The sequence below is a fragment of the Micropterus dolomieu genome, linkage group LG09 (assembly GCF_021292245.1).
Source record: "Micropterus dolomieu isolate WLL.071019.BEF.003 ecotype Adirondacks linkage group LG09, ASM2129224v1, whole genome shotgun sequence".
NCBI lineage: Eukaryota > Metazoa > Chordata > Actinopteri > Centrarchiformes > Centrarchidae > Micropterus > Micropterus dolomieu.
Window position 1 is genome coordinate 26,799,898 of NC_060158.1, and position 25,175 is coordinate 26,825,072.

The 25,175-nt window shown below is 40.6% G+C and overlaps 2 protein-coding genes across 5 annotated transcripts; both read right to left on the reverse strand.

Annotated features, from left to right (window-relative positions):
- Positions 1-1,517: 1,517 nt before the first annotated feature.
- On the reverse strand, positions 1,518-6,107 carry LOC123976414 (replication protein A 32 kDa subunit-like). Of its 4 annotated transcripts, XM_046058572.1 has the most exons (9): positions 5,954-6,105; positions 5,814-5,866; positions 5,610-5,711; positions 4,649-4,765; positions 4,486-4,554; positions 4,269-4,376; positions 3,201-3,320; positions 2,152-2,249; positions 1,518-1,933 (listed from the first exon to the last, which is right to left on the reverse strand). In XM_046058572.1, exons 1-9 carry the CDS (start codon positions 5,964-5,966, stop codon positions 1,852-1,854), a joined length of 762 nt encoding a protein of 253 aa, XP_045914528.1. In that variant the 5' UTR covers positions 5,967-6,105; the 3' UTR covers positions 1,518-1,851. The 4 variants fall into 4 exon arrangements, with proteins under 4 accessions (XP_045914528.1, XP_045914530.1, XP_045914529.1 ...); XM_046058574.1 differs by lacking the exon at positions 4,269-4,376 and having other exon boundaries at positions 5,954-6,107; XM_046058573.1 differs by lacking the exon at positions 5,610-5,711 and having other exon boundaries at positions 5,954-6,106.
- A 110-nt stretch (positions 6,108-6,217) lies between these two features.
- pdik1l (PDLIM1 interacting kinase 1 like) lies at positions 6,218-23,880 on the reverse strand. The gene is made up of 3 exons (XM_046058571.1): positions 23,736-23,880; positions 17,360-17,655; positions 6,218-11,332 (listed from the first exon to the last, which is right to left on the reverse strand). The coding sequence occupies exons 2-3, from the start codon at positions 17,642-17,644 to the stop codon at positions 10,592-10,594; spliced, it is 1,026 nt and encodes a 341-aa protein (XP_045914527.1). The 5' UTR covers positions 17,645-17,655; positions 23,736-23,880; the 3' UTR covers positions 6,218-10,591.
- Positions 23,881-25,175: the final 1,295 nt, after the last annotated feature.

Here is a 25,175-nt window from a genome sequence, read left to right on the forward strand (position 1 = left end):
GGTAGTTGTCATGATTTCTCGCTACAAAAGACCAAGAGACTGCCCAACATTACAGCCCTTAAGGGTTCAGTACACTTCAAAAGAACTAGTTCGCATGTCTGTCGTCCTAAGGTGTTTATACCCACTTCCAAATGGCCACACTCAAAGGCAAGGTGAAAACCTGCCATCATAACCTCATCCTGGCTGCACTGCCCTACCTCCTTGATCTCACCTGGAATTCTGGGTCTTTGTTGTCTCTACACAAAGAATCATACAAAAACGGGGATAATGGTGCATGCTTTTGCACAGTCTTTCCTTGAAAGTGTTCACGGTGCTGCATTCTTCCGGAAATGGGTGTGAGTGTTTGCATATTTCAGAAAGTCGAAAAGAGGCTTTAAGGTGCTGTTAGACAACCCAACAAGCACTTGGTTAGAAGCATATTGATGCCTTTATAATACTCGCAGGCCAGTACAAGCAGAACAGAGGGAATATAAATTGTACCTACAAATAATTTAGATGACAATTGTGAGGTGATACACTAATAAACACGGTGTGAATTGTTACAGCTGGTTATGTTTTGCGTGAAGTGGCAGGCGGTCAGCTAGGCTCATTTCATGCCACTGGATTTTTAATATGAAGGCAAACGACAGCACTTCCTGTTTAACCACAAATCTGGTTACTTAATTAAAAGCTCTATTATTTGATACCTTCATTCCATCTACTATCACACTGTTCCTGTGAACTGCCCAGACTTGTTCAGCACAGGCAGCCAGGCCTTGCTACGATGATATGTAAGTCAGTTTCACTTGCATAACTTCAGTTCACACACACACACCTGTGAACACAATGCTGCAAGTGGGAGTGCTTGATGTGGGGTTAGGTGTCCTCAGGGCATAAAGTACCTTTGTCTCACATTTAAATTAATAAAGAAAGATATTTCTACAATGCATTACATGTTACCCAAATAAATCATCATCATAAATCATCATGACTGGCTGCAGCCCAGACACTTGGGTGTACTGGCAGCCCTACTGCTTACAATGCAAATATTCTGGTTTGGTGCTAAATTCATAACAGATTTGTTTTGCCAACTTTGTGGAACAAGTCAGGATGAAACCTAAAAACATTTGATCAAGAGGTCTGTATTAGCCAACCTCAGTTGTCATTAACACAGAGTACAAATGTGTGTAGTATAATCTGCTCAGAGCAGTTTAGAGATGTAGTGCAAATTGCCATGGTAGCAGACCAGGTAAAACTTATCCACCTTTCAAAGAGCAGGGTTAACCGGGAAGTTTCACCCAACGTCACAAAGTTACTCCTGAAGGCACCTGGATAAGCCAGTTACCTGACTTTGTACTAGCCACAGGCCTGCAGGCCACAGGACAAGTCAAAACGAAGGCATGCTGTTATTTGGCTTTGCTGCCGTCTTTGCCAATTTCTTTTTGGTTTTGAATTGTGGGAAACTGAGGACTGCATAGAGGTAAACATATTGACTGTAGTCCTTAATGAAAGGAATCTTAAATAAAAAAGGCCCGAGATGCATTTTAAACTTAATTCTTTATATACAGCAATCTGACATTTGCAGGGCGCCCACAAGTTCAGCACACAAATTTAGAAACAAAGAAAATATAAATATATGGTCAAACATAATGAAGCCTGAGCAATACATCAGTGTAGAAATAATTTACAAGCCACAAAAGATTCACTATAAACCCTGTAACAGTTTCCTTATGTGTCTGATCATGATTATACAAGGTTTAAAGTCTTAAATAAAAACAAAATTTAACCGAAACAATTCAGATTTGTCACCCCAAAAATGTGGGTAGCACGATCAGCTGCGATGTTGATGTTCACTAGCCTCCAGGTAGCCCGTTAAGGTTCTGATGACTTGAAATGATGCTCATCAATGGTAGAGAAGACGTGACCTTCATTTATTAGAAACGCCAAGGAGGTTCTGTAAATAACAAAATAATTACATAAGCACATGGCCAGTATGTGGAGTCACTTACTAGCAGAACTTAATTTGGACATTGCTAGTGGTTGTCACCCAACATTTGCAAAAATATTAGTATAGACTGGGTCTTTAAAAAACACACAGCCTTTGTAGCGCCTCCATCTAAAGTTACATACATGTACATACAGTACCACACGTATGATGAGGTCTAGCAGTACCTGAGGTCTCTTGTACTTAAGTAGTCCAGCTGCGTCTTCAGGTCTTGGAAACTGATGCCATCATCACGGACAGAGAACCTTTTGATTACGTGCAACACCTTAAACAAAAATCAAGAATTTAATTTCCAACTCTGTGGTGCTGTCATGTTGCATTTCACTAAATGCATGAAGTGTAATCTTTCCACAAAAGGAAAATCCATTCACCTGACAGTACAGTGTGTGTAACGGCAATTATTTGTCATGGTGGCAGCAGTAACAATGAATTACAGCAGCTTATTGCTGCCACCACTGACAAAAAAATTTTAAAATGAAAACCATCTTTTTATAAACAAGACACTGACATTACTACAAATCCCCCCCACACGAAACTTAATATAACATTGACTTTATCTTATTGTCACTGAAATTTACCATAAACTTCAATATCTCATTATCACAGCTTACAGACGTTTAAAATTTTTTAAAAGTGGCCCATAAATGTTGCCACTGTGACTCTCAGGGCCATGCTAACTTTGTACTTCCCACCTCCATTGTAGAGATTCAACAAAATGGCAAAATGGAGGACTCAAACTAAATAATGTATATTAGAGCAAGCTGTGAAACACTCCTACAGCTTTCCAAAGAAACATGATTCTTACGTGAATCATTTTATACAATTGCCCGAGTCCAGTGGTCAAAGTTAGCTCAAGCCTTAGAGCCACAGTGGTCACATTTACGCAAAACAAGCCAGGTTCAAAATTAACTTGAATTTTTCTTCAGAGAAATTCACAAGAAACTGAACAGATCTTTGGGTTTTTGTCACGGCAGCTCAAAATCTGTTTGACCACTCCTGGTGAGCAGTGTTGGGGGGTAACGCATTACAGAAATCAAATTCCTTTTGTCTATAACTTCAGTAATCACATTATAGTTATAACTAATAAAATTGCGTTATTTTAAAAACACACACACCTCTAACTAGTAATGTGTAATCCATTACCTTTGAGTAACTACCCCAACCCTACTGGTTAATATGAAAATATGTCTGATTTGGATCAATTAAAACCACAGACCTGTTCCTGGATAGTGGACAAACCATTTGGTAAGATGCCTACAGGATGTCCACCTCCACTATGCCCAAGGAGTCCTCCAGACAGCGAGGAAGCAGTGGTATTCATATTGACATCAAATGCCTGCATAAACAACACATACACACGTTTTTGCAGTATTAAAAATGTTACTAACCGGAAGAAACCTAAATCAGGCCAATAAAATGCCATTTCAAAAATATTACATGAATTATGTAGTACATGAAAATGTCAGATTCTGTGTTTCAGTGGAGGAATTCTGTGTCACACAGTCTGAATTCTGCTCTATAAGTTAGTTTCTAGCTAAAACATTAAATAGGGGGGGAGGGGGGAGTGAGTTGAGCCAGTTTTTAGTTGGTGTCTTTGTGGACATGACAGTAATATGAAAGTATGTACATATATTTTAGGAAGTGTTGCTGTTTATTGTCATGTCCTGTGCCAATTCATGTATGGACTTTCCATTCTGTACCTCTCCCACTATTCTCCAAATCCACAAGAAGAGTTGAAGCCAGTCTGTTTTCTATTTGCATAATGTCACATAATTTCAGTGATGCACAAGAATGCGTAAAATTACAGTAAGATATCTGGCTCAGCTTCCCCCAGGTCTTTTGGCTCAAAACTGTCTTCAGCAGTTTAAGGGTAACGTCATGCTAACATTATAGCCTCAAATTTTAACTTTCTTAAGCACCAACACATGTGTAAGATTTTCTCAAACCTGTCTGTAATTGTTCAGACACAAGAATTAGGATTTCTTGAACATAAAAAAGACAAAACACCATATACAGTTCTTTTATCTTAAATGTGCTCATCACTTATTCCATGGGCCTCTCTCCACCGCAGGGTGAGTAAAATGGATGGCTCTTCAAAAATGTGTATTTACATGACCAATTTTGTCTATGACTGCTGAGAAACACGGGGTGGCTCAACTTCCCCACAGGCTCAAATCACCCCGCTCTCCCCTCCTGTCGTATCAAAAAGGTCAGACAAATATTTTTCTAAGATTTGAATTTCTGTTACAGTTTTCTGTTCGGAACCTTCCACAAGCTCATGTACCTTTCGAAAAATCTGCATATGGGCTTGTACCACTTCCAACATGTGGGATGTGATCTCATTCGGGTCTTTGAGACAGTAGATATTCATTGCCATCAATGACCTTTGACCCTTGTGCAACACACACACACAAAATTGATCACAAGTATCAAAAAAGCAAGATCTTCAAAGCTAAGTTACCTTAAAATCCCATCATCTCTAAACCCTTTGTATTCCTTACATTGAAACTGCGCAGCGTTCCAGTAACCTTTACATATACTCCAGGAGACGCAAACGTCAGAGCACAGTCCTGTGAGAAACAGAATTTGAAGCGGTTTATGTACCAAAACAGTTCATTTGCTTTCCAGTTGTAGTTCTGAACAGAGCCTGTTGGTGCTACTGGCCTCTGTAGTGTTAACCCACTGCTTCACATTCAAAGGTGGACCAGTCATGTCATCCACAGAATACTGGATGTTAGTCACAAAGGGAGCAAATCCTCTGAGGAGGCCCACTATGGACACCTGCAGAGAGAGGAAGCACAAGCAAATAAAACTCAGCACAAGTGGTTATCCTCAGACCACATTCCAATGAAGAATCTGTATTCCCAAGTCACATCATAAACTTTGTGTTTCGACTCTTAAGCAAGACAGTCAGTCAGTCTTTTAGTTCATAGAAACACCAGTTGGCAAAACAATCTTACCTCAAGAGCCATTTAGCAGGTGTTCTAGAGCTTTCGATCAAATAACATGATCTTCACCAGCAGAAATTTCCAATTTCCTGCTTGCACAATATGGTTGTATGCGGTCAAGATTGTTTTAAAATACACTGAACAAAATTATAAATGCAACGCTTTTGTTTTTGCCCCCAGTCATCATGAGTTGAACTCAAAGATTTAAGAATCTCTTCATGTACACAAAAGGCCTATTTCTCTCAAATATTGTTCACAAATCTATCAAAATCTGTGTCAGTGAGCACTTCTCCTTTGCCAAGATAATCCATCCACCCATGAGGAAAATTCTAATTCAATATTTGCTAAATGGCATGTTAGCATTGTCACATTAAGCTTGCTGATTTTAGCATTTAGCCAACAACACAGCTGTATAACAATCACAAGTATGGCTGCAGACTTAGCTAATCTTTGGATATCAAGTCCCTCCAAGCTTCCATGGCTAAATCCAACTGAAGACACGAGTCATTGATGTTAACGTTGAGTCCTTTTTCACTTTGTCATGTCTATTCACCAGATTCAAGACTCGAGACCAAGTGATGTCGATCACTCAGGACTGTGCACAACTAAATAGCAATGTGCAGTCATATAGAGTGAAACCCTCTTCTCTAGATTAGAGTTGGCATTGATACTCATACCTGGTTGAGTTCCCAGTTGCAGACTGCAAAGGTATCATTGCTGACTTGAGAAGCTGACAGCAGCTGAGAAACTGTGCAGGGCAAAATGTGAAGAGCAGCCCTCTGTGGCAAGATCAGGATGAAGGAATAGATTAAGTCTACATGAACACATTTCCTTCAGATCTTTACACAGTATTTCACTCATCAACAGAAGATAAGACACACCTTTGATATCACTGCTTTGTGGCTGGTCACCCCAACAGGGGACTGACTGCAAGCTGTGGAAACCAAAAGATACAAAGCGTATTGATATTTTAAAAAAGAGAGAAGATATTGTTCAAAGCTCTTTTGTTAGGCTAACTTACCTTGGTTCCACATGACAAAATATCTTCAAATAACTGTGGCATGGGAAGCTACTATTCCTCAATGTTAGACTAAGACCATCAGAGGCCAGTACATAAACAGTCAGGCTAGAGTCACTAGGAGACTAAAGTCAACTTTTCTGGCAGCTTATTTATGTCCAAGCAGGTGAATTTAATTACAGCAATTACCTGGGGTGCAGTGCAGGACCAAAGACAAGGGGCTAGGGAGAAATGGTCAGCATGCTCGATTTCTTCAAAGAAATTCAATTATTTCACTTCATTTTATTAAAAATCCATCAATTCAACAGGTGATTGACAGGCGTTCACACCACTTTCGATAAACTTAATTTCTCTTCAAAATATCTTACAATGACATAAGAGCAAAAAATTTTCATACAAAAGTGCGAGCTGACCTTTTGCCTGGCGGTGAGTTTGGACCTATTATTTTGACATGTTTCCAACTGTGTTCTTCATCAGACACAGGACTTTTTTTGTGGTAAGTGCAGCCCTGATCTAGGACTCATTAGGTCTTGCTGTCCTGCATCAGTATCTTCTAGAATTTTGTCGCTGAGCAGCTCATAACATTAAGGATGTCAATCTGATATCACTGAATGTTAGGCAATCGTCTTAGTGACCTGTAAGGTGGGAAAATGAGGTTACACAGGTGCAAAGTAACAACAAAATATCACTTACTCCAGACCAAGAAAGGGCTCCTCAATGACGGTCAATACAAAAAGACAGCGCAGCAGCAGTGTGCTCTGTGCTGCCACTGGTGGCCAGAAGCTACTTTACAGCAACATGATTGGGGGGGGGGGGAATCATTACAGTTAAATGCAGTTAGTATAAATCAGTGATTTGAAATGATACTATAGTTGTCCTAAATCCATACTACACATGAATTCTAAGCAGGTAGTGAGAATTTTGTGCGTTACTGGATAAGTGATCAAATGAAGTATCCTCAGAAATCCTATACCATCTGTGATTCGGTTCATCTGCGGTTCTCACTGATTGTAATTAAATAAAAGAGACCTTAGTCATGTTTTTTGTAAATTTGAACATGTACCCCCCCCTCCCCAACCTTCCGATGAGTTACCATATGTATTGTTACAGTATGGTTATACATTGTATGGTGGTCCTGGATCGGGGATAGTAAAGTGGTAAGGTTTCAAAGAAGCCAACTCCATTTCCAAATAAAGAAAAGACCCACGTTGTATATCAGCTTTTCTTACACAAAATCACAAACAATAGGCCAATGAAAAACATACAATTATCACTAGCACACCAACAGTATTGTATATCACATCTTTTCCATGACTGAAGTGAACTGAAGCTGAATTAAGAGCTGAAGTAAAATTGAATCCATCACAGTAATTTACATGTCAAACAAGTCAGGCTCCTAAAAACAGAGCACATCTAGTCAAATGTACATCAAACTTGTTCATCCCCTGTTGATCCTATACAATATTTACACATGTGCAAAAGGAATTTAATACAACAAATCAAGGGCTGAAATCTGTTAATCTCTCCCCAGACCTAGCATTTGTTTGGCAAACATCTCAAACCTCACAGGAAGCCAAGTGTCTTCCTCCTCCCCTTCTTGTCTAGAAGGGTTGAAGGAAGAAATCTGTCGAGAAATGACTCTACCCATCATCCTTTGCTCTGCTTAGAGGTCTGAGGATATGGGTGACCTACTTTGAGTCCAAACTTTGATGCTCGTGAACACAAAGCCACAAATGCCACATTCTTCTAGCAACGCAACATTGTCCAAAGCAGCATAGATGCCCTGCAGTACAGACAGGCGTTTTAATACAGATTCGTGGTATTGCTATTCATACCAAAGCATCACGCTGAGAGCCGGTGAAACGTGGTGCATCTCAAGCACAACTTCTGCCAATTCTGTGTTTAAGTGCAGTATCACTGAGGCCACTCTAGTGTCAAAAAGAAAACGGCAAATTTCAGAAATAAGGCAAATCTCAATTGTATTATGACAGGAAAAAAAACTATTATAGCTAAGGGGAGAATTAAAGGCCATCTAGAAGATAAATATTGGCAACAAGTAAGAGGAAATTGATTTTCTGCCAGTTTGAGAGCAATGAAAAAGCCAGGATTGTTTGGTTTTATAGGTTCCTCTAAAAGTGCACAAATTATGTATGACCTGAAAGGCAAAAGGGGTCCCGAGCATGATCCTCTGCCAAGTGTTGCAACAACTTAATAGGCTTAGAATTAGCCTGTCGGTAGCATGAAGAAAGGGATTACTGTAAGATCCAGAGCCAAAGGAAATGAGGAGCAGTGACACAGTGAGGGAAGATCAAGTTAAACACAACAGTATTATGTATCCAAAAAAAAAAAAAGAAAAAGCACGGATCCTCTGGCTCATGGAGGATTGTGTGTGCTGGTGTCTTCTCTCGCTTCTTCCCTGAAGGTGAGAGGCACTGCATGCATAAGAAGACTGTTGGATGACATTGTGCTCGCCTGGTAAACAAATACCAACGCAGTTATCACACTGAATCCAGCCTCACAGAGCTCCTTGATATAATGCAGTAGGTAGTTATCAGGAATAAATATAAACAACTAAATAAAAGTGCTTTCAGTGAGATTCACTGAATCCCTCACCCCTTTTACTCATTCAGGTCTCTCAGATGTGAATATTCATGTCACTGCTCTTGTAATACAGGCAGCTCACCCTTCAGATAATTAAATCTATGTGTAGGCAACATAGGGATTTCTGTCAAGATTAATTTGTTTGCCATGTGTGAGGGAGTCACTCCACCAAGTCTTTTGAATGTAGGCCAGCCTGGTTTATTTATTGTGTGCTCAGCTGGTTGGATTTTCTTATTAAAGGATCATTTTGGTTTATTACAAGTTGGGTTTGACTTTCATAGTTTTAGACATTATTCTTATTGGCTATGATAACATTGTACTCACCAAAATAATTGCAGAGTTTGGGGAACACAGCGACACGACACGGAAGCCTGTCCCCCTGACTTACTAAGTGATTAAGTTCAATTCAAAATGAACAAGCGCCAACAGTCCTCAATTACCTTTTTACAGGCCTTCTACTCACTAACTGTTGCTCCTTACAAATCTGTCACATACCAAGAACGGGATATTCTGATGTTCTTGCATACTAATTCAATTGGGCCACAATTTAACACGACCATACACAGCCCAGGTTTTGACCTAGTCATGTTTAATTTATGTTACATTTAATGGACAAATGCCACTTTCCACAGCATTTACAGCCGAAGTGCCCATCCCTGTTAGTTAAGTACATCATTATGTGGACTTACAGGTATGTTAGATTAGAGAACATTAGCTAGTTACAGCTAATAACATCTGACAGTGACAGCTGTCACTTCAGCCAGCAAAATGAAGAGCCGTTTCTGACGTTTAGGGCCTGAAAAAGGAGAAGGGTTAAATGTTTCAAAAATGACCATTACATCTGAGTAGTAAACCTGCCACAGTTAACCTGTAAACTGCATTCCAATCATGCTAGAACGGAGAGCTAGACAGGGCTATCAATAGTAACTAAGCTGGGCAGTGTTTAGCAAACGCTAAATTAACTTGGTACAATGTTATAACCAACAGGAATGATGGCTAAAACCATGAAAATAAGACTCAAGTTGCAATACAGAAAATTAGATTTTTCTCTCCATGTGGAGCACTTCATTAAAACCGTTTTGTGTTTAAGGCTCTATCAATAAAAGGTGACCTGTCTTGATTGTTTTACATTCTGATATACTGGTTAGGGGTCTGTGTGGGATCTCTAAGTCTGTAATGGGGTGAAAACAGAAAACACCAACCACAAGCACCTGCTGGCTGGCCCCTTACTGATAAAATGTTCCCCACTCAAACAACCAACAAAGCAGCCTTCAGAAGAAAATAAAGTTATCTTCAAGCACCAAAGTTTGGTATTTTCCTCCTCCAAGACTACTGAGCAAAACCAACATGTACATGTTTGTCTACAAATATCACCAGTTGTATGTTTTTATTACCTGAGCATTCAGGGCATTTCTGCATTTGATGCCAAAACAGAATCTTGATGTAAATACTAATGCTGGTGGTTATGTACCAGGCTAAAGTCAGTTTGTAGGTCAGGTTCTGTCAAAGCCACAAATGGCCTCAAAACATTCCACACTTTGAGGAGACTGTTTTAATATCGGCCCTTTGGATAAATGTACGCTGTACTGGTCACAGGATAATGTCTCATATTGCATTTAGTAACAATTAGCACCGAGTCCACGATGGTATTTGTAGACAAACTGCTTCACTGTCACATTTTGACATTCACTTCTAATTGAATTCACTTTTGGGATCATTTTGCTCTTCCATCACACTTGAGTGATTCTGTAAGGAGGAAGTGGAAGCTGTGATGTGATTAGCCTGAGACTAAGCTGCAGTTTGGAGCAGCAGCAGCGGTGGGTGTCACACCTCCCTCCTTCAATATAAAGACAGAGCTAGTAGAGGACAGTATGTGCTTGGACAGTGGATGAAGTTTAAGCCATGATAAAAACAATGACTATTCTAATTATTGTTCCCTAGTTAAAACACAATAATCCCCTATTATGTGACCATCTAGGTTAACAGTAGCTGATGAGATGTGTACATGTGCTTGAGTCTGTAGTGCCGTTTGCTCATCCATCACGTGTCCCAGTCCAGCTCTCTGCAGGCGATTCGGACAAGTCTTAGCTCTAGTTCAAAGGCGTCGGGCCGTTCCTGAGGGTTGGCCGACAACATCTCCCTGATCAGCTGCTTCATGTGGCTGTTCATGCTCTTTTTTCTGGCGGGGATCAGCAGCTCCATCTTTGGGTTCTCTAACAGGGCCTCCCCTAAGGGTACAATCTCTGAGCCCTGCTGCACATAGCTCCCCAGCAGCTCCTTCTGAGTCTCCACATCCACAAAGGTGATGCGCTCCACCATGGCCCAGATAATCACTCCCAGGGCGAAGATGTCCGCCTTGGCCGTGTAGTGGCCCTCCCAGACCTCGGGGGCCATGTAAAAGTCTGTTCCGCAAGCTGTGGACAGGAAGCACTTGTTGACGCTGGCTGGCTCTTCAGGGTTGAGCCCAGAGGTGGAGCAGACCTTGCTCAGGCCGAAGTCGGCCACTTTGAGGGTGGGCTCGGATGAACCGGCTGGCGTGCAGGCCTGGGAGATGAGGATGTTGTCCGGTTTGAGGTCGCGGTGTATGATCTGGTTGCGGTGCAGGAAGGCCAGAGCGCTGCCCAGCTGCAGCATGAAGCTGGTGTTGGTCTTGCGGCTAGGCTTGCGGGACAGCAGGTAGGCATTCATGTCACCCCCGTCACAGAAGTCTGTGACGAACCACAAGTAGTAGGCACAGCACGGGTCAAATGTGATCTCGCCTTTTAAAGATGTCTCCACCAGCTACAGCAGAAACACAGAAAAAGAAAAATCATGGTCAACATGAGTCCACTGGTGATGGCTGAGGGACAGTTAGCCTCTGCATGCTGCACAAGTTGGGATGTGCCGTATCAGATTTTTTTGCTTAGCATGGTAAACAGCATTATCATGATATTTGTCTAACCTTCCTGAAATATTACCACTACAACTGAAATATAGGACATTTACTTTACACATCATGCTTGTCTTAGATTTTATTAAACCTAACCAACCTCGAACCGTATACTGCGGCTTTGTTGGGCTCTCCAAAAGAACTGACATTAATACACAAATACACTTAAGAGGGTTAGCTGCGAGGTTTTAGGAAAGTTAGTTCTTGGGCAATGCTGCAAAAAGCAGAACCAAAATGATTACACCACTTAGGTCTGGTCTATCTTACATGATTATAGATACATGGGGAAACAGCTCAAGTCAAAGCAACGTGAGAGGATGCGGTTTTGTATTAAACGCAGAAAAGCTACAGGTCTGTTAAAGAACAGTGTAGACTATAAACATTTTCTCAAGAACAGTTCAGTGTGCTTGCAGCTAAAAAATTTCATTTGGGAAATTTTAAAGTTAAAATAATTCAAGAAGTTGAAATACAATTAGTGAGAAGAAATAGTGCTAAAAAAGGAGTTGAGGTTACATTTTAGGTAATAAATTCAGCTGGGTGTATCAGCTTCAGTGATGAACTTCGTTAAATAGTAAGTGATGAAAGCAGTGGAACTGCCAGTTGATGTGCCGAGTGTACATAGCAGATAATTCTCAACTGAAGAGCAAAGGCACATTCAGAGTTCAGGTGTGTTGCCGCTGCAGCTGCTGCCTTGCACCATCCATGTTCTTAAATCGGCGACAGCAGGGTGCAACTCCACCGCCACGGCTCATGCATAGCCTCGATCCTGACAGCCTGTACACCAGCGGCTACTGCCATCCACCTAGTATAATCTCATCAGGCAGCTGACCGCCCTCTTCTTACTGCTGCTGTGTTTACACTGAAAACTTTGGAAGCAGCAGCAACCAATCACTGTCTGAAAGCACCTTATGAGTTGAAATGTCAGTTGAAGAATAAGAGAAGGCAATTGCAAGGTGCTGACATGTAACTAGGGCTGCAGCTAACGATGCTTTTAGTAATCGAGTATTCTATAGATTATTTCATTGATTCATCGTAAGCACCCCGGTACCGGGATCAGCTATGTAAGTTGACTCACGGCCACACCAGGCTGAGAACAACAAATGCACGTGTGCACATTTTCAGCTGAGGATTGCAACTTACTTTTGGTAGCCTTCAACTCAACAATCAATCATGATTTAAGTTAAATGCTAAAGTCACTGTTATCATGTCCGTGGACTTGATGCTAGACCGGGTGCCGTTGTGCTGTTGCGGTAGGATACATTATTTTTGTTTTACAGTGGACAGACTGTGACATTGAGTTGTTGTTTTCTTTTAGCTTGAAATAATCCCATATTGTGGACACTTTCTTTTTCGTCCCTCGCTATTTTCTCTCTTCCTCCACTTTGCAAACAGCACCATCATAAATCATGTTGTGTTCACACAACATAATAATAAATGTCCGTGCGAATCAGTGCTACATAGTTAAACAGAATAAATAAAGCATTGACGCAAATAATTTTTGTCAATGCTTTTCGGTAATCGATGAATTGTTTCAGCCCTACATGTTACCACTGAAAGCAGCAATTAAGAGATGAATGCAGTTCAAATGTGAGTTGAAAACGAAGCACCAGAGAAAGCGTGTGCAGTTGGTATGCAGCGTTATTACTATTCCTGAGTAACTTGAACAAGTTATTTTACTCCTTTAAAGAGTACTACTTAAAAGTATGTTACAATATTAATTTCTCTACCCTGCCCCCTTCCTAAAAAAAGACGTGCAACCTCTTCAGCCAGCTCATTTTAGAAATCCTTCACTGGAACAATAATTAGCCTTAGAAGTCAACAATCAGCCAAACTGAAAACACTGCTGCCTCTCAAATCAGATGATGCTACATAGTATAGGCTATAGATTTTTAATAGCATATTCTTAAGAGCAGCATGGAGTAGTCTTAACACCACTGGCAAAAAAAAATAAAAATAATAATAAAGCAAGTAACTCCCACCTATTCAGTGTTTTTACAAAACATAAACACATTGCTCAACGCCCCTCTCTCCAGACCGGTGCATGCATCACTGGCAGTAGTGGCCTCCCGGTCAGCACCAGAGTTTTTCTACTTTTCTTTCTTGTAGTTAAATGTTCTTTGCATCTTAGACTGACAAACTCAAAATAACGGCATATACTTAGGTACAGCTTTCTAAAGAATGCTTACCTCCCTCGTTCTTCCTTTTCTTTTAGGCTAGCAGCCGACTTGAATATCATGCGGTCCAGCTTCTTGACTCAAGTTGCCGGACCGCGCAATAGACTATTTGCAAAGCAGCGTGAAATATCCGTTTTACAAACCGCATGTAAGCTCTGTACCATTAACTTCACCAATGATTTCCTTGCAGTGCTGTTTTATACAACTAATAGCCACTTTTCACAGTGACCTTTATACATATTTTAATAGTATTTAGTGGGGTTTTTTTGTTTTTTGATCATTCTGATTCCTAAATCACATCAGCATTTATAGAAAGCAAGCTAGCCTAGCTAGCTACAAAAATGAATTAGAATAATGTCGTTAGCATACAGATGTTTTATAGGAGACTAGCATAAAGCAGATCTGTCTGTTGTCACTAACAGAGACTTCGGTCTATAAATCCACACACATCACTTATTAAGTTGGGAAAAGTTCAACTCGAGTCTGGTTCAACCACACATTAAAGCTTTTGGTGCAAACTGCTTTACAAGTAACAAATGCTCTGAATGTGTGTAGTAAAGTCAGGTAATTCCTGACGGAAACCCTGGTGTAAACAAACGACTGCCAATTGTCTGACATGCTACTAGCCAAAGAATCCACTACCCAAAAACAATAGATGCAAATTACCCCACAGTTGGGGCAGTCAGATAATTCTGCCCTATTATCGTGTGTTCTTCTGTAAGCACGAACTGGAACATTACAGAGCAATAAAAAGAAAAAAAAAAGAACTGGAATAAAGGGATTCTGGGAAAGTGTCCAATGCTAGCGCTGCAGAAACCTGAATGAACGGTCTGACAATAGCCCTGCGTGCCGCTGAGAGACTATAATCAGGCACCGGCAGAGTGCTTGTGTGCCCGCCGTCAGACAGCAGGGAGGGACTGCGACATGACAGGCTGCAGACAGGTTGGGAGCCCCGAGCCCCCAACCCCCACCTGACAACACGTTCATGTGATTGTGGGGTCATTGAGGCCAGAGACAACACAGATCCAACCAGAAACTTCTGGCTCTTCTGCTAATGCACATCAGCAGCAACAGACAGGAATGTAAACCAGCGTTGAACTAGTTGTTTTTTATTCCACGTGCCAATGTTTGTGCTGATATTCTGTCTCCATAATTGTAATATTTGACAATAACTATAAGATGATCTTAAACAAGACACAACTAGCTTGCAGATGACTCACTTCGCAATACTGGAAGAAAAAGAAAAATCACTGACCTTAACACGTTTTACATTTTATGCCTGCAGTGTGACCAGAAAAATGTGTCATCTTTGCCAACAACAACGTGACAACAATTTGTCAACAGTAGTTGGTAGTGGATGGAAAAATAAGCATTCCTCTTATAATCTAGGATATGTCAGGGGATATTATGAAACGCTTTGTAATTCGCAACAGGCTTCCAACTCATTACAGAAATTATAGTGCAAGTCTATTTTAAGACAGCAACATGTGGTCAACCAACAACTGCTAAAATGTTCCATTACAGTGGGTCAAGCTGGATTCCTCTCCTGGCTGAAGCTAAGGTTTGAGGTTTACTTTCACTAATTGCAAAAGACTTGTTCAAACTTTGCAATTCTTGTTAATATACTGTAGAGCTGCAACGATTAAACAACTATTAAATAAATATTTTGATAGTCAATCGGTTTGAGTAAAAGGTCAAAATTCTGATTCTAGCTGCTTCATTGTGATTATATTCTGGTTTCTTTACTCCTCTGACTGAATACTTTGAGTTGGGAACAAGACAAGACATTTGAGAATATCAGCTTTGTGAATCAATCAGACATTTACAATTTTCTGACGTCTGACCAAACAAATCAATTAATTGAGGACAAATGTACACAGTACTGTACAGTAGTGTAGCAAAAATGTATGCTGTCAAGTGCGATTGATCCCCAAGAGCCACAATTATTGCATCTGTGATGCAGTCACATGGTAATGACGTCACAGCGATGCTTGTACTCACTAAAGTCCAGTCTATTCAGAGTTTTCCTAAAGTTTATGTCGGCAGTCTAGACAGCTGCAGGAGCCATGATTTGGTTTAGTTTCATTTTGGAAGCTGTTACACCACTTATCTTGTATCCACACCTGACTTTTCTGCTCACTGTAATCCTCCAGTACTCGACAGTCTGGGTGATCCTCCATGACAATAACTGAGCTGTATCTATGCATGTTTGCACTATACATTTCTCAAAAAGAAAACAAACCCGCAGGACACAGACCCTTGAATTGGATTGAAGTTTGGTAGTGTGACCAAAGATGAATTCATATCTATGTGTAATTACAGCATATTCCCCCCATATGTTTCCCCTCAAACAAACCTTTTCCAAACATGTGAAACAAAACCTTTAATAACTCATTTTGTTAACTTAACTGCATTTGTTCAGAATCATTAAATGACTCAGTAAAAACACGCAACAGACAATAGGTCCGTTGGTAGTAAAGTAACAAATGTGGTAAAAATATCTATATGCAAAAATATTGTGTCTTGCGTCTGCCTTGTGTCTCCACTCTGTCTTAACTGGTCCACAGGTTGTATTAACTAGATTCATACCTTGCCTGAGAATGATCATGTTTTTATGTGCCAACAGTAGCGGCGGGGTGACAGGGGTGTGATTTCGATTCTTGGGGTCTTGATTCAGTTTAAAATAGATTTTTGATTCAGTACTTAAGGGGGCTAATTCCTGGATCTACTCCAGTTCACTGTGTGCTCAGAAAGGCGGTGCGGCAAATTATGGCATCAAAGCAGCTCTGGGTGATGGAGTGGGATGTTCTGCATTGAGTACATTTAATAATTTTTTTCCCTGATTATACTTGCAAAGTTTTACTTAAGTAACTTGTAATTGAGTATTTTTACAGTGTGGTCAACTTTCACTGAAGTAAGAGATCTGAGTACTTCCTCCACCGCCCCTCTCTGTCTACCAATGTGAACAAACACGTAACTATTTAAAGATTTTCTAACAATTTAGGTTAGCACACCCCGTAACTGCACCTATGTGTTACAGGCTGAGCCTCCCCCTTTAAGAAAGGTGGCCTTGTGGGTAACCACTGTATGTGACGGTTTGTTGTGAGAGTTTGTAGTGAAAAAGGTCTACTTCAGCAACCTGTCACTGGCGGCTGACCTCAATTATTTTATTCGCCAATGTTTTTACTCGTGAGTAGTAATGTTAACAGCAACTGACTAGCCAGTAGCCAGCCATACTGCTACTGATATGGAGCAACATGTATTTTAGGGATGAAACTATATGAAAATTTCATATCACAATAATAGTAACCAAAATTATCACCATTATCAGTATTATCACGGTATTGTAAAAATGTGCCGAAAAATATCAAAATGTAGCGATACACACACTGAAACCATTTAAACAAGTTTTATATTGAAAACTACAAACACAATTGCCATTTTGTTTGCATAAACATTAAAATAGTTACCCGTTATGTACCACTGAAACTGAAGTAAACAAATCAAACATTCAGCAAGTGCATGTCTGACCTTAAATATGAAGTGATCAAGATCCAGTTACAGCCTGAATGGTGTTAATGACAGTATTTGAAAGCTTGTGTCTGCCACCTTTACTGTTTGACATGAAGACGGCATCAATGCAGTTACTGTTAAACTACAGTGTATTGCCCCCGAACCCTGTTCCCATGAATTCTGTGTCCTCACCTCCAGGTAGAGCGGGGAGCTGGAGCCGTGGTTCATCCTCTGGGCCAGTTGGTCCCGCTGCAGGATACACTCCTCCAAGTGGATGACATTTGGGTGCTGGCTTTGGATGCTGCTGAGGGCCCAGAACTCCCGCAGGGCCAGCTCCACATTCTCTGGAGAATGGCAGCGGATCTTCTTCACCGCCACCCGGGCCCCTGTGCGCTTCACTACTGCCTCATAGACCACGCCGTAACTGCCACGCCCCACCTCCTGGATCAGCTCGTACTTCGGTTGGCTGCTTACCATCCTAGTCCTCACTATGGACAAAGAACATGGGATTAGTTTTCTATAGGTTATATACTTCTTCTTAGTTTACTTTCCATGTCATCTCATGCTATGTACCTGGTTGATAAAGACTCTTGACTGAGGAAGCGTAGAGCCCCCAACATACAGGCGTTGGCAACGCAAACGGCATTGTCCACTTACTTGCCTGCGTACTTTGCGTGTACCTGGAGGATTAAACGTGAATCCACTAGGGGGCAGATCAGGGTCGGATCATCCCTCGCCGACACCAGATTATCTTCCTCGACAACCTCGAACTTGCACATCGTAAACAAGCCATAGCGACACTCTCAGAGGTTGTGATTTTAATGAGACACCACAATCTCGGTAATTGCGGACTAGCTCCAGGAGTTTTATTGTAAACATCCCGCCATAAATCTCCCTTTTGTAAGTCTGCTGCTGACCTCCTTCTTTTGCGTTTAATGGTGGTTGGCAAACCAACTGCATACCACCACCAACTGGAGACGTGCACAACCTACGCTCAAAAAGGAATGCAAAACCATACTATTTGTATGGTTTTGCTTGCTGCCAAAAACGCACCTGAAAGAATGAGAAGGCACGCCTCTTTGTTTCTTTACGTGACTTCCGGCACCTAGTCCATGGTGATTTGAACAGCCACTCCACCTTCGGCTGCGATCCCAGGCACGTTCGTCACTGCCGTAAGTTTATCACCACAAGCTTAGCTTTCCGTTAGTTTCATCTTCTAATATCCTTTAACACTACTGTACAGTTTTATTTGCAATTCACATCACTTGTCACCGATCGATCACTGCGTTTCATCATATTAATTCAGCACTTTTGTGGCACAGCAGCAATCAGCTGACTTTACTCACGGACAACAGCAAGACAACCCCCAAAAAGGGAATGGTTTTACAGGTGTTGGCCACAGATAATTGCTCTCTCCTTATCCTTCCTGACTGATTGTTCTCTGGTTTTGTGTTTTGCTAGTGTTCTTGTCATTACTGGCAGCATGAGGCGGTACCTGCAGCCCACTCAGGTTGCACAGGTAGACCAGCTCCACCAGAATGGCACATCAATACGTGCCATCACAACAAGGTTTGCTGTGTCTCCCAGCACAGTTTCAAGAGCATGGAGGAGACAAGAGGAGAGCTGGACAGGAACATAGAAGGGTCTTAACAGCAGCAGGGCCTATGTTCGTGGAGGAACAGAAGCAGCCCTGCCAGAGCCCTAAAAATGACTTCCAGTGGGCTACTGGTGTGTATGTTTCTGACCAGACTGTCAGAAACTGACTCCATATGGGCACCATGTCCTGGGCACAGCTTTGGGCATCACTTGCAGGGCTCAACGTTACACTTTTTTGCAACTGGCCCCACCGGGCCAGTAGGTTTGAAACTTACTGGGCCGAAGACAAGTTTTATTGGCCCTCCTTCCAAAAGTTATTTATCAGTGTTACAACAAAATTAAAGACTTATAAGTTATGTTTTACTGTTTACATGTTTAATCGCCCCCTGCTGGCCATTAGAGAGAATGCAGGTTTAAGTTCTGTCTGCATGGTTTTACTTTCAGACCCAGAGGTTGCTGCTTGATTGAGATTAGAGAAGTAACATTCGACAACCATTCATCACATAACTACAAATCTAGATTGGTGCGCACCATGAGCTGCAAAGCAACTGCAGGACGTTGAGTTTCGAATTTATTTTTTTTAAATACTAATGTTTTTGCACTGGCCCAAATGTCCCGACCTTACTTTTTACTGGCCCCCATTGGGCCACCGTTATTGTTGAGCCCTGACTTGTTAGCAAGCCACATTGTATATTTTCCAGTGGAATATATTATGCAGCATATTTGGTATATCCCCAGATCACGTGAGATTATAGTGGAAGATCACTATACATAATACCTGACACAAAAGAAAACTAAACTCAACTCATATTAGAGCAACAAAAATGTCCACTGTGTTGAACTGACAGTTTCACACATTGGTATCTAGAGGTGCCGATCACCGATTGCTGAAAGCAGTATCGGCGAATAACGATCACTAGGCCTATTTGAAGCCTTTTATTTATCATGTAGCATTATATAGTATACTGTATATTTATTTAATTAGTTCTAAAATAATTTATTAGGTATTAAAATTAACAGATAAAGTATCATGAAATGACAACTGTTAATTTTATTGCCAGGAAACATGGGTAACTAATTTCACTCCCTCTGTGTAAGAGACTTAAACCATAGCAGCCTTTGCCTGGTTACTGCGAACATCTTATAGCTTCACAAATAGCTTTCCAGTGGAATAAACTACAAAAACAGAGCAAACAGCATTTATAAATTTACTTCAACTATAAAAACTGCAACAAAAAAGGCTGTAGCCACAATATTTAGGAGATAAAGGAGCACAGACATCATGAGCCGATGATAAACTCTGAAGTAGCCGCTTTTTGTTCTGGAAAGCTCAGGCAGGCTTTAGGTGGTAGACAGAGGATCAGAGAGAGGGAGAGTGGGCTACAGAGGAGTCAACTATCATCAGTGAGATGGGTTACAGAGGAGTCATAACCGTCAATGAGATTTGAAAATGTTAATTCCCTATTATACTATTAGTATATTGTTATTACTTACAGTTACTATATTCATTATAATTTCATATAGCCTAGTTTACCACTAGTATAGGCCTAATGTTGTCAGTGGGTTGTTTTCATCTATTCAATCCTTGTGCAAGAAGCACATTCTACATCTTTTACATAGGCCTACTGCCACCGGCTTTACCTTTAGAGGAGAGAGTAACACTTTAAATACGGCCAGCAGGTTTTATTTGATTTTATTAAGGTTAAAACATTTAAACGGGAGGATACCACGTGAGAATGGAAAAATAAGGGATAATCCCGGGGAAAACAGGAGGGTTGACCTGAGAGGAGTAGAGTGAGGAGTGGAGTAATGTTAGGCTATGTGCACACTACGGTTTTTTTAACAGTTTTGTAACGAATACGATCTCCATCCACAGCAGCATTTTAGCTGCATATCAGAGCTGATCTCCATCCATATTAAAACGACTGAAAACACACATCTACTGGCCATTCCCCTACACTGTAGTAGGGGAAAGTAGGGATGAAACAATTACCAGTTTAACGGTAAACCATGGTATAATTCCCGATGGTTATTATTACCGTACACATTTTAATTACCATGATAACCGGGTAAGGTTAACCGCACTGTTATAATCTCAGGGCAAACACTTTCCAGCGTCTCCCAGAAGCAGGCGCGCACGTGCAGAATGCTATCACTGTCTTCTAAAGACTTGTTGAATTGTTTTCATGTAATTGTGCACGGGGTCATTGTATTACATATATAATATAAAATCTTGATAATGCACACTTAGATGATTTTCATATGTTTACAAAAGGTATTTGCTGTTTTATTTTTTATGCAAACAAAATGGCAACTGTATTTGTAGTTTTCATTATAAAACTTGTGTATCAGTACATTCTAAGATTTCTTGGCACATTTTTACAATACCGTGATAATACTGATAATTTTGGTCATATACGTGATATGAAATTTTCATACCGTTTCATCCCTAGTATTAGACTGTGGCGGCGGAAACCAGACTGGAAGTCGTCACAAAGTAAATACGGCGAGATGCACAGTACAAGTGTTATTTGCACAGTATAAAATATTTGAATTAAAATACTGAAACTAAAACTGTCAGAGAGACTGATTGTCAGAGTTGATTGAGGGGAGCCTCTCTTTACATCAGGAAACTCACGCTGAAGGATCAGTCTCTCTCTCTGCCTGATGAACTGTGGGTCAAGACAATTAAACTCTGGTAGCTGTCAGTGTGTGTTAGAGATGAGCAGGACCGTGAAAGTTTCACATGATCGCTGCTGCTTGTTGCTCTGCTTGTCTGACTGCTGTTCAACTCTCATTGTAAATGATTAACTGGGAGCATCAATCGGTTCCTGTCTGAAAAGCACTACAGTGCTAGCTAGCTTTGAAAACTGCTCAGACCGCGTAGTGAAATCATTTTAGCTGCCGATTACGATCGGTGACCGATCGATCGGAGCACCCTGTTACAGCGATATTATGCAACCTTGTTGAGCTGTATGACAATGTTTCTGCATATGCACGTCACCAACTTGTGATGCCTCTCAGAAACTGCTACCCCACTGAAAGCATGCACTGCAAAGGATAAAGGCATATGCTCACCAGAAGACAGGGATGGAAATTAACACCCGCCAAATGTCGGTGGACTTTCCATTTGGCGGCCAAATGTCGGTGGACTTTCCATTTGGCGGCCAAATGTCAGAGGCTACATTGGCAGGTAATCGGCATATAATTTCAATTTGACGAAGTTAGCAGCACACTGGCATCCTTGTTGGTTGTGTGTCGCACTTAAATTGGTCCCAATGTACCAAGGTATCTAAAAATCGTGTAACACATGGATTAGGGGGGTTCATTGGTTGTTGTTTGTTCTTTTCATGTTACTTGTGTTTGATTGGAGTAGATTTGTAATGGGTGGGCGTTAGTGGACAGGAGTCGAGAGAGGAGAGTGTAGCTGCTTTCATAAGAAGATCAGCACGGAAAGAATAGCCGCATTTATGTCGCATTCGCTTATTCATAGTGAACAAAAGTTTGCAGCTTTATCACGTGTGAAAAGGCTTTAATCCCGCAATCATGTGTGCTTTCACATAGCAGCCCGGCTGTACAGGAACCAGCGGCATGCCACTGCATGTCGGCAATGGCTTTTCACAAATGGATCGTTCCAGGAGGCCAGAAGAGGGTGATTTAAGTTTACATTTGACACAATTCCTTATTATCTCAATTAAAAGGACAGAAACAAATGCATCTGTGACACAAAAGACAATTTATTATTTTGGCCGGTAAATATGTTTGGCCAGTGGATTTTTGTCATCTACCAGACACTTTGGCAGATTTCCACCCTGCCAAATGACTTCACTCATCCTTCCTGATATAGAAAATAGCAGTAGGGCTGCAGCTACTGATAGTTTTCATTATCAAGTATTTTATTAAGCAATGAGATAAAATATACTTAAGTACTCTGTAAAGAGTACAAGTGCAGGGTGACCATTTTAAATAGTTTTTTTACCCAACCAACAGTCCAAAATCCAAAGACATTCTATTCCTATAGAACAGCAGCTCATTTTTTATATTTGACAAGCAGGAAACTAACTAACTAATGTTACGAGTTTAATGTTTGATAAATGTCTTGATTGTTGATTCATTTTTTGTTGCTTGACTAATTGAATGAAAATTATATATTGCATGTGTTCTGCTGGCTAAATTAAATTATGTCCAATTAGTGACGACAGTCCTCATTTGTTTATTGAAGTTTCATTATCTATACTATTTAACCGTTTACAATAAGAAACTTTAAGCAAAACACAAGTTAGCACTGCTACAAAACTCAAATTGCTGCCTACCATACTCGAAACGACTGGACGATACACTGACAGTGTTCAAACTCACTCCCAACACCTGCAATACAGGGCTATTCAGCGGACAATCCATGAAACTAACTTAATGTAAAAACACTTGTCACAGTTTGAAGATGATAAACGTCCCCAAAAAGTCAGAAGCGAAGAGCTGTCTCCACGGCAGAAAAAATGATAGCCAGCATGCTAACGGGCTAATTAGATATCCACTTGGCTGATTGGCTAACAGGCTAACAGCTATGTGGCCTGGCCACCGTCAGCTAACGATGTTGTTGGTTAGCTAACGTTAGCTAATCACGTTAACACCAGCTAACAAAGAGTCCAGCTCTCACCAGCACACTCGGCATCTGTCTCTGTCTATCTTATATAATTCAAACCTAAAACAAGTCCATTGCTCTTAAATTTCACTAACGTTGGGACTTGCAGTAGGCGTGTATGTTAAGCCTCGGGTATTGACAGTTTATTGTCCCTGTGTGTGTGTGTGTGTGTGTGTGTGACTGTGCCATCCAGAAATTCAACCAGATTCCTCAAAACAAACACACACCTGCGAGCCAAAGAGACAAGTAGCCAGAGAAGACAAGACAATACTCTTAATGTAGAAGAGGCTGCAGTTGTTACGCTGCAAGTTGTCATTTTTTCAGTCTCACCTTTGAATCGTTTCTCGCGTTCATTTGTTGTCTTCTTCACTCTCCCTGGCAGCCATTACCGCCGCGCACGTTCTGCTCGCACAGTCAAACCAAGGAGGTTTTGTCAAACACTGGATGTGAGAGCGTGCAGCTGCCGCGCAGTGCAGCGCAGAGGTGGTCAGGACGACACGACTTCCGTCTGCACATTTCAAAATAAACTCCCATTTGTAAAGAACAATAGAAAGCGTAAGACCCATAATACTCACACACATACTAATATTTTCAGAATGTGTCGACATTCATTATCTGGAAATAAGGGCCATAGCTTTACCCTAAAAAATAATGTCAAATATTGTCAGTATTAGAAATCCTCATTGCTTTAAAACAGCATTTAGCTCATCATACTGTACTTATACTCGTGTACAGTCACAAATAATTTAACAATGTCATTGATAACTTCTTTATCGCCACTGACAAATTTAAAATATATTTTGAAGAACAATCACAGCACTTCCGATCTTACCCTTGGCCAAATATGGCAAGCTTTACGTAGTTCCCCACATTTCTTTCAGTAGGCAGCCAGTGAAATACGGACACCCCCTGCCCTCCCCTTCAAACTGAACTGTCATGCAATAACATGAACACCTGCACAAATCCATGCAGTCCAATGCAGTGGTCCTGAACCATATAATTTGACATTTTTTGTTGAGATAATGACACATAACCACTATCATTAAATAGGATTAATAAGATTTATCTAAATGTCTTTAAGTCTGTCTTTCTCTTGTGTTTTTCAGTATGAAACTGAGATGGCAGTATATATAGGCTATATATATAATAGGCTAACTGTAAAAGATGTGTATTTCTTTATTCCTGTTTTCCAGTCAATCAAAGCCTGTAACACATATCTTGTCTATTTGCCGAAGTGCATGTTAAAAAAGATCCTCAAAACAGTTTAATGGATCTCCTAAAATTATTCTTGGTTGGAATCCTGTCCATCGCAATGTTTGTTGTTTTATTTTAATGCAAATCAAATTATTTAAAGTTCATTCTGGTCTTCATCAGTGTAGTTTTTATGGAAATAGTTTGGTTCCATATATAGGTCACATGGTGACAACTGGGCTATAGCTGATCAAACTCCATCCGCTGATGAAGATGGCAAAATGTATATTAAGCTGGTATGTGCACCTTGATGTAAGATTTAGTTTGTAATGTTTTAGGCTTCATTATAATCTTAGAAATCAGATTTATCCATCTCTGATATGGATAGCACAAAAAATGTATTTATTACAGAATTTGTTAAAGAACTGATCAATACAAAACTACACAAGTTGTCAAAAAAACATCACCTGGAACGAAATTGTAATCTGATTTCAAGTATGCATCGATGTGTTTACTAATTATCTTAATACTGAATAATACCTTTGAAATTACTGCCTAGTGCCAAATGTGAACTTGTAT

Excerpts from the sequence above, each read along its gene's own strand:
- LOC123976414 (XM_046058572.1), bottom strand. Across the intron at positions 5,712-5,813 it reads ACAAAGCAGTGATATCAAAG|AGGGCTGCTCTTCACATTTT; the intron begins GTGTGTCTTATC and ends ATCTTGCCACAG. Across the intron at positions 2,250-3,200 it reads TGTCCACTATCCAGGAACAG|GTGTTGCACGTAATCAAAAG; the intron begins GTCTGTGGTTTT and ends TTTTTGTTTAAG.
- pdik1l (XM_046058571.1), bottom strand. The coding sequence starts at position 17,644 with ATGGTAAGCAGCCAACCGAAGTACGAGCTGATCCAGGAGGTGGGGCGT. Across the intron at positions 11,333-17,359 it reads GCTCCCCGCTCTACCTGGAG|CTGGTGGAGACATCTTTAAA; the intron begins GTGAGGACACAG and ends TTTCTGCTGTAG.